The sequence below is a fragment of the Palaemon carinicauda genome, chromosome 11 (genome assembly GCF_036898095.1).
Source record: "Palaemon carinicauda isolate YSFRI2023 chromosome 11, ASM3689809v2, whole genome shotgun sequence".
NCBI lineage: Eukaryota > Metazoa > Arthropoda > Malacostraca > Decapoda > Palaemonidae > Palaemon > Palaemon carinicauda.
Genome location: NC_090735.1, coordinates 102,734,690 through 102,744,687, shown reverse-complemented (window position 1 = coordinate 102,744,687; position 9,998 = coordinate 102,734,690). Strand labels below are relative to the sequence as shown.

At 31.0% G+C, this 9,998-nt stretch overlaps 1 protein-coding gene across 4 annotated transcripts in view; it reads left to right on the top strand.

The window, feature by feature from the left end:
* Window positions 1–854: 854 nt before the first annotated feature.
* The window catches only part of LOC137650104 (uncharacterized), an 82,015-nt gene continuing 72,871 nt past the window's right edge, over window positions 855–9,998 (top strand). Inside the window, exon 1 of one of the 4 annotated variants that reach the window (XM_068383220.1) lies at window positions 855–934. Coding sequence is in view for 2 of the 4 variants with exons in the window: in XM_068383222.1 (XP_068239323.1) it covers window positions 1,407–1,408 (2 nt within the window). In the remaining 2 variants the exon portion in view is untranslated. Of the gene's footprint in view, window positions 935–972; window positions 1,103–1,125; window positions 1,409–9,998 lie in introns of those variants that run through there. The other 3 variants (XM_068383221.1, XM_068383222.1, XM_068383219.1) reach the window with 3 other exon arrangements.

The following is a 9,998-nucleotide window of genomic DNA, read 5'->3' as shown; positions in this document are numbered from 1 at the left end:
AATTTCGACAAACAAATGGGGGCGGGGGGTTGAGTTCCTATTGTCCCCCCTATTTCTACGCCTATCATCTGTGTGTGGACATATACGCTACTAACGAATAACATAAAGGTGAAAATTTTTATGAGTAAGATCAACACGTTTAGTGGCATTTTTTATCGTTGAAATTTACATTATTAGTGCACGACTACTTATCCCTTACCAAGTTTCCTACAGGCTACTCACGTCACAGACGCGCACTTACACACACACACACAAACAAATACACATAAGGTTATACGGTGTATATATATATATATATATATATATATATATATATATATATATATATATATATATATATATATATATATATATATATATATATATATATATATATATATATATATATATATATATATGTGTGTGTGTGTGTGTGCGCGCGCGCGCGCAGGATGAGTCTAGGCCGAAGAGAGTAGACTATGTATGAACCCAGATAACCTACTTGTTTTTGCTCGATTGACAGTAAATGTATTCATTGTATAACCATTTCCCCGTGCATCCTCCTCACAGGATTTTCTCAATCATTTGAGCCACATTTGATCTAAACTTACCGGGCAACCGAATGAGTGGGTTATTTTATTTCTTAACATTCCTAATCTGAAAAATAAAAAAAATAAAAATAAGACTTGATATTTACTTCCTACTACTTGTGCAAAGATTTATATACGACACTCGCAAAAATAAAACAACCTGAAATTCTTATGGTACACGTACCAAACGGACAGGTTGCACTCGCACACACTGGGACGGTATCGTTGTTCAAGGCTAAGAGTAACATGAGTCACTTAGTTTCACATATTGTTGTCAGTTCAGCCGATAACTTTAGTCTACCTTTGCATTGGTTCGTGAATGGATTGCTTACCAGTGGCCGAGCTTTGCGAAAACAAATTCTGAGGTCCTCCTACATGGTCTTTTGGTTGCGCCAATATTGCAATTTCAATCCGTACAGTTTTCTACAAATCGTTATTATATGTTGATTTCGTCAATAAAAGGAAGACAATAATATTATATAAAGGAACGAAGAAACTTCAAGAATCGATGAAATCTGTGATTATTACGTCTGGTAATGTAGTAGTTCGCAACTCGCCTCATGAACACTGCATGCTCCCTGCAGTTATCAGTGGTCTTTATATTGAAAATCAAGAATATTATCTATATGGTTTAAAAAATTCAGGGCAGATGATAAAATCGTTCATGATATTGCTCAAGCAAAAAGGTAGAATGGCATGCACTATACGAGTATGTATTCGGGTGATATTATGAACAGTGAGTGAACTTTAATCATAGAAAACAGATTATGTCGATACTTGATGGCAGTTATCTAAAAAGATGAAAAAAGAGACATATACGTCACAATTGTCAAATTAATGTATGTGCTAAAGTGTCGTTGTTTGCATTAGATAAAACCTATGATTAATGATCAAATGTGTAATAAAATACACAAGGTCCTTGCATTTAAATATAATCAAATACGTATCTTATCAGTTTAAAAGAAATAAAAAATGGTTTAATCTGGTAATGATAATATCGAACTAGTGGATCCCCGGGGTTGGGGGTTGGGGTGGAGTTTAGAAGTGTGTTGTGAACCCCTGTCTTTAATACAATAAAAAAAAAAAAAAATGACTGTTGACCTTAGAGTTTTCAAGAAAAAAAAAAGTTGTAGCTTACTGTTTAACTTGGGGTTTTCGAAAAAGGAAAGTTTGACTGTTAAACTCATCATATGTATGGAAAAATATTTATTTTGCCTGTTATCTTTATTTTCAGCCTTTATCCTTGGTTAGTTATTTTGCTTTTTGTAAGTTTTCCCACGATGGTCGTCTTGCTCAAGAGTTAGAAACTATTTGATTCAATATTTAAATATATATATATATATATATATATATATATATATATATATATATATATATATATATATATATATATATATATATATATATATATATATATATATATATATATACACACACACACATATATATATATATATATATATATATATATATATATATATATATATATATATATATATATATATATATATATACAAACACACACACACACATATATATATATATATATATATATATATATATATATATATATATAAATATAAATATATATATATATATATAAATATATATATATATATATATATATATATATATATATATATATATATATATATATATATATATATATATATATATATATATATATATATATATACGGTAGTCAGACACGTTAGTGTTAAAACCATTTTAATTACAAATATGTAGAGTAGAGTCAATATGAAGTCTTATCCCCTTCAATGGACAAGTGGTTTGTTTATTTTCTTTTTGCATTGACTCACGCATAGCCGTTTTCAAAACAGAGATTTCCACTTATGTATTTAATATCGAGTCAGAATTAATTTGAAATCATAAACTAGGTATAGCTGATGCATGAAAGTCATGCGTTTTAGTGATAATATTATGAATAGCTCTTTGTTAAAAAATTCATTATCGTTTATCATAGCAGATAAATATTGGTTAGAATATCTTTTTAGACTATAGTCATATCCTGACGCATTATTGTAAATTCAATTAGTTTTCTTTGAAATGTCAATTACTTTATGAAACTGTTACACTTGAATTCCATAAGTTTTCACTGAAAATATAATCAACATACACACACAGAGAGAGAGAGAGCCTCTCTCTCTCTCTCTCTCTCTCTCTCTCTCTCTCTCTCTCTCTCTCTCTCTCTCTCTCTCTCGTAGGCTTATCATATTTCTTTTTAAAATTTATATAATCTGCATTGACATTCTCTATAACTAAATTCAAGTGTAACAGTTTCATAAAGTAGATAACGATTTCAATTAACAATAATGTGTCAGGATATAACTATAGTCTAAAAAGATATTCTACGAACTTCCCCATCACTTTGACTTAAAAAAAAAGAAAAATTTTGGAAATTGATATCTTATTCTTCTTGATGTTGATATTGAATGACTATTAATTGTTTTGTGATTATTATGATTAAATATAATAATCAGCCGTTGCTAGTCCACTGCAGGACAAAGGCCTCACAGATGTCTTCCCACTCCTGTCTATTTACTGTATGGTCATACTATGTCAGTCTATAGCCGCCAATTTTATTTGCTCGTCAATCCTCGGCTTTTTTTTTTCTTCCCCTACTTGTTTTGCAATATCTAGGGATCCGATCTGTTATTTTAAATGTCTATCTATTATCTGTCATTCTCTTTATATGTTCTGCCCATGTCTCTTTCTTTCTTATAGGTTAGAATATCTTTATTTTGCTCTCATATTCTTGTTGCTCTTCTTGTCTCTTAATGTTAATACCATCATCATTTTTTCCATAGCTCTTTGAGCTGTTACTAATTTATGTTCTAAGTCTTTTGTAAGGCTCCAAGTTTCTGATGGATAATGTTATGAGTGGAAGCATCTGATTAAAAACCAAAAGCTCTCCATCCCATGCTTTCCTTCTTTTAATTTCGGTCTCATGTCCTTGGAAAAGTACCTATATTCATTAACTATCTGTAGAGGTTCTTCCATAATCCTTATTTGTTGTCTCTGCATTTTCATTAAACTTGATCTAAGTTTTAATCACATTAATTTTCAGCCCTACATTTCTGCTTTCTCTATTAAAATCTTCTATCCTTTTATGAAATTCTTCCCATGATTCACTACGTAATTTGCTAATCTTAAGGTTGTTAAGATATTCCCCATTAATGTCAATTACTACATTTTTTCCAATCTATATTCTTAAAAAAACTTCTCTTAGGCACGCTGTGAATAATTCAGGAGAGGTAAGGTCTCCCTGTTTAATTCCTTTCTTAATCAGAATCTTCTCACTATCTTTATGTAGGTTATTGATGGCTGTACTTCCCGTATGGATATATTCAAGTGTTTTAGCATAAGATTCATCTATTCCTTGTTCTTGTGGGGCTCTTCATTACAGCTGAAGGTTTGATTGAATAAAATTTTTTATCATAGCCTATAAATGCCATACATGGCGGTTTATCATACTCTGTTGAATTTTCCTTTAGCTGGTTAATTACATGGACAGGGTAAATTGTTCAAGATGCCAGAAAACTCTGTCAATCAATGGATAGGGTCAGTTGTTGAACACCCTCTTCTAAAGCCTTCCTGTTCTCTTGGTTGTTTAAAGTCTAGGTGTTTCTCTATTCTTTCTAATATGATCTTGTGAATATTTTATATTACTAGGAGTTAACTTATTGGCGGTAATTTTTCAGATTTTTTGTGTCTCCCTTTTCTTGAATTGGTATTATGATAAAGTTTTTCTAAGGTATGAGCATCTATGGTATTATTCCAGATATTTGTTTATTGTTCATCGAGTTTTACTACTATGAAATCTCATCCATATAAATAAATAAATAATATATATATATATATATATATATATATATATATATATATATATATATATATATATATATCTATCTATTCTTCTATCTATCTATCTGTATATATATATATATATATATATATATATATATATATATATATATATATATATGTATATATATATATATATATTTATATATATATATATATATATCTTAAAGGCTTCGTTGAACAAAAGATTACCGCTTACTTTTGCTATTTTCACTTTTGTCCTTTCTAGTTTCCTGTTGGTACTCTTGAATTCTGAAATTATTTCTGTTATTTTCCTATTAAATACAGCGAGCTTTCGGAATGTACTCCGTCCATAATCATGTCAAGTAAATCCTTTAGTCATAATCTGTCGAAGTGTTGCATTTCCATAAATAATAATAAGACTATTCATAAATATGTTGCAATTGTTAAAATAAAAATAATATTAACGCGTAACCAGTCAAAAGTTGTTACCTCAAGTCGAGACTAAATAGGTTAACTGCCTATACAAGCAAGTTGGTATTTAACAAAATATAAGAAATTTCGTACACATAAAACCTTTATATCGTCAGATGATGATAAATAACTTTTGCAATTTTCAAATATACAGGTTCATTGTTAAAATTATTTTTTATGCATGTAAAATTAGCAATAAAAATTTGATAAAATACATATTAGTGAGTAATGCAGTTAAATGAAAAAGGCACAAATGTCAATGTTTCAATTTTTTTTTAGAATCTATTACTACCTTCTTGAGAATTTAAAGAAGGCGTCATCTCTTTAACATAAATAACTTATCATTATCAGATGCCCGACTAAATGACTTGTATATAAAACATTTTTACTTGGCCCCAGAGATGGTTTTTTGTCGGCCTAGCTTCACTATGGAAATCAACGAAACTTGTAATTTAAATAAACTCACACACACACACACACACACACATATATATATATATATATATATATATATATATATATATATATATATAAGTATATATACGTATATATATATATATATATATATATATATATATATATGTGTGTGTGTGTACATATATATATATATATATATATATATATATATATATATATATATATATATATATATATATATATATATATATATATATATATATATATATTATGTTCAATATTCTAGGAGATTATTTTTTAATACATCGATAAAGACAAATTATTTTCGATTTAATAATGCAGTCAATTTCACCTCTCCCCTTGTATATGTATTTCACTGTCAGGTGTAAATATCAGTATCATTAGTTTTTATGTTTGTTCATGATCTATGTGTGTCCATATTTCTGTTGCTAAATCAAGCGCTTTTGTTTACTTTGCTGAAATTAATTGGATATTACTTTTTTAAGGAGGTTAAACCATGTTTTGGAGCACTTGTTTTTTGCCAATGAAATTTTTGAGGGAGTAAGATCCGTTCTCGAAAAACTCAGATATGGCTGTTTTATCGGTTAGCTAGGGAAAAAGTCCCATCTATTGAAAGTGGAAATTTAAGTGGGATTACAATGCAATTTGGCTGCTACGATTTTTGTTCAATATTATTTGTAATATTGAAATATGATATTAGCAAATCTACGTGGCATGAAAACTCCACAATTCTATAATTGTTCAATAAGTTTATTGGTTCTAAATGTAATAAATGTCTCAAAAAAGTTGAGGTTTTATCTAGTATGTTGTCTTTGTTGTTTCTATAAAACTAGTACAGTAGATAAGACGACAAAGGAAAAAACATCTTCAAATAAATAAAAACCAGACTTTTCTTCGGAGAAATGTCTGATATGAAGAAATTAAAAAGGTTTCATAATGTGAAGCTTGGAATTTACGAAAACCTTCAAAATTTTATAAAACTAAAACTAAATATTCAACATCATCCATTTAATAGCTATAAGAAGAATATAGTAAAGAGATGTGGAATACTGAAATCAACCTTTCTCTCTCTCTCTCTCTCTCTCTCTCTCTCTCTCTCTCTCTCTCTCTCTCTCTCTCTCTCTCTCTCTCTCTCTCTCCCAAGTGGTAAACATTCATTATATATGAGCTGGAATTAAAGATATTGTTTCTGACATGAATCAATTTAGAAAAAGTGGAGAGACTAACTACAATTCGATGAGTCGAGAATTTTTATTGGTTGATAGTTGAACGGAAGGATGCAGTAGCTCCAATAAAAGCAGATATAACTGAAAGGTATTCAGCTGATGAGGTTTCCCGTGAATGTATATTCATGTACTAAAAGTAATTATAAAGTTTACTGTTGAAATGTTATATATATATATATATATATATATATATATATATATATATATATATATATATATATATATATATATATATATATATTTATATACATATACATGCATAGATACCTCAGCTTCAGGTGTACACTCAAATATATTCTATTCATGGCCTCACTAAAGTTCCATTCAACGTTGCCTTTCTTCATATTCTGTTGTTACAAGAGATCCATCTCTCTTTTTGATAGGTATATGCTTCTTCTTTGTCCCAGTAGAGATTTCATTAATAATTCTATGAGCAATTATTACACCATAGCCACTCCCTAGATTCATAGCTTTGTTGGCCTCATCTGTTTTCCTGTCTAAATGTTCTTTCCAGTCATTCTGGGCTTTTCTTTTGACTTCACTATCTATACTGGAATACTTAGCATGCTCTACCTTGTAATTTTCATCACTTGAAAGCTTTCAACAAGCAATTTCTTTCTTTGTCTCCTTTTTATAGTATCCCAAGTATCATTTGATATTCAGGGTTTTCTCCTTGTAACTGCGTGTCCCAAACTTCACTACCAACTGACTGATATATGTTTTTAATATCACACCCTGTTTCATTAATTGTATGCTCTTCGTCTCCTAAAGTTTCTAAGATTGCAAATCGATTCATACAATTCAATTGCAAAGATTTCTCTGTGCTCATCTTCTAGAATCTTAGTTGTATTAAACCTAGGTATTCTATCTACATTTCTATTGGATGCTTTTGGTTTCATTGAAGTCACTGATCACAATTTTCGTATATCTTTCTAGGATCTTATCTATTACACTCTGGAGTTCTTACCTCTATTCATTTTTCCTTTCTTCAGGGGAATCATTTGTTGCACTGCTTTGATTTAAACTCTTCAAGTAACAATCTTCTTCAAGTAACAATCTTCTGTGTACAGCTCTCCATTCTGTTAATGCATTCTCTAACCTTGGTGTCATCCTAATTCCTACACATTCTCTTCCAACTCCATCTGTTCTTCATGAGTAGATTTATATATTGCCTTGATCTAGGATTTCTTCACCAACCACCTTACAACGTGTTTCAGTTAGGGCTAAGATATCAAAATTATATTTCATAAATTCATTCTTTACTTGCTGTAATCTCAGTCTGATTCATGGTTCTAACATTCCAATTACCAATATTCAATTTTTCTTAAGTATATATAAATTGGGAGATTTTTAGTACCCCGCGACGCCCTGGACTTGGTGCCATTTAGTCGTTTTTACTTTCCATAGATTAACTAAATATGTAGAGGATTCGTTGGCTAAATTTATCAAAGGATAGCCAGTTCCTTGTGATGTGCAGTGTCAATCTAACTAAGGCAAGTGACCACTGCTGGTCCATACTAATTCCAGTAAGATCATTCGCCATCCATCAGAAGTAAAAGCTGATAAGACACCCTGTCTATTGCCTTAAACCCAGTCCGTCATCCTGCGGCCAGTGTATGTTTATATACACACACACACACACATATATATATATATATATATATATATATATATATATATATATATATATTTATATACATATATATATATATATATATATATATATATATATATATATATATATATATATATATATATATATATATATATATATAAAACGGATTTTGAGCGAAGCGAAAAATCTATTTTTGGGTGAGGTAGCCATGTTGTCCTGATGGAAGTTCCTAAATGGTAGCTTTCTAGGGTATATTTGACTACAGTGATATTCCCAGAGAATTTTACCTTAAGGTATCCAGAATTCTAACTCCTGGAGTGAATATCCCTAAATAATCTCACAGGGATATCGCATAATATCAGAGGACATATTCTTGACACGTCACATAGCTATCTTCGCCCCGAACAGTATTAACGCTTCGAGGGGGATATAGTGACAAGAATCCGAAACGAGAATGAAAAGAGAGCCGCTCATAAGGCATCTCTCCTATTCCGTTTCTAGTGTGTATCTGATGAAGGCGGTAGCGCCCTCTTTATTTCTTGTAGCGATATACGAGGTGGCACAGATACTGTATTATAGGGAGGGGTCAATAAGCCCTTTTACAATAAAAGGAAGGGGGGGTCCATCAGGACGACATGGCTACCTCACCCAAAAATAGATTTTTCGCTTCGCTCAAAATCCGTCTTTTGGGCTCAGGCCATGTCGTCCTGATGGAAGTTTACCAGAGCATTACTGTATCTGTGGATTCTCAATCAGTGCCGTACTCTCAAGAAAGTATTTTCCTGGTCCGTCTAGACCTAGAGACCTATGATGTTACCGTCATACATCATTTCATCTAAGCATGAACTATGTTAGTGGTTCCTGCCCCCTACAGGGATGTGTCATACTAGACTCTGGAAAAGTCTCGAGGAGTACATAATAACTTATGGATGACAAAATGACAAGCTTGTATAGTGGTCTCACCCTATACATTATAAAGCAAGGTTTGTATAAGAGTCGCGAAAGTCAGAATGAATTTGTGACACCTTCCCCAATGTGACTATTCTTAATAACTATCGGATAAAGGTCATATCCGCATAGGAACAAATTTGCATCTCTGCCACTCTCCCGTTAGGGTACCACCCCAACCCTTCCTAAGGAAGGGATAAGGAGAGTGGACTTTCGCTTGAATCAGGGAACAATCTTAAAAGACAATACCATGATAAAAATATTCATATTTTAATCTTAATGCTCAGTACATATCTAATAAAAATGAGTATGGGCGAATAAAACGCAGGGTTCACTATGAACTAGTTTATTAAAATTTAATAAACGTGCATATCAGAACTACCTTTATAAAATTTATAAAAAGTGGATGATATCCATTAAAGCACATAGAAAACAGTCAACAGAAAATATTGTTTCATCTACCATGAAACAGACTTGCCACTTCAATTGAATTAGTAAAAATGCTACAGTCTGTATGCTGTTCAATTACACTAGCGTAAGAAATGCTTGGCACAAGTTTCCGTGTTAGGCTATAGTTCACCAACGTCAATGGAACAGTTCGTAAGGACACTTTCGTGGCCTATCGCTCAGTGTGTAGTACACACAGTGACTACACACCCACCCTCTTAATTAATTGTCCCAAATTAATTACACTGTTCCTCGCAGATTTAAAACAGAAGGTTAAAGGATTCTACCTGCTGCTACCGCAGATTACTTAATGCTCAGTACATATCTAATAAAAATGAGTATGGGCGAATAAAACGCAGGGTTCACTATGAACTAGTTTATTAAAATTTAATAAACGTGCATATCAGATCTACCTTTATAAAATTTATAAAAAGT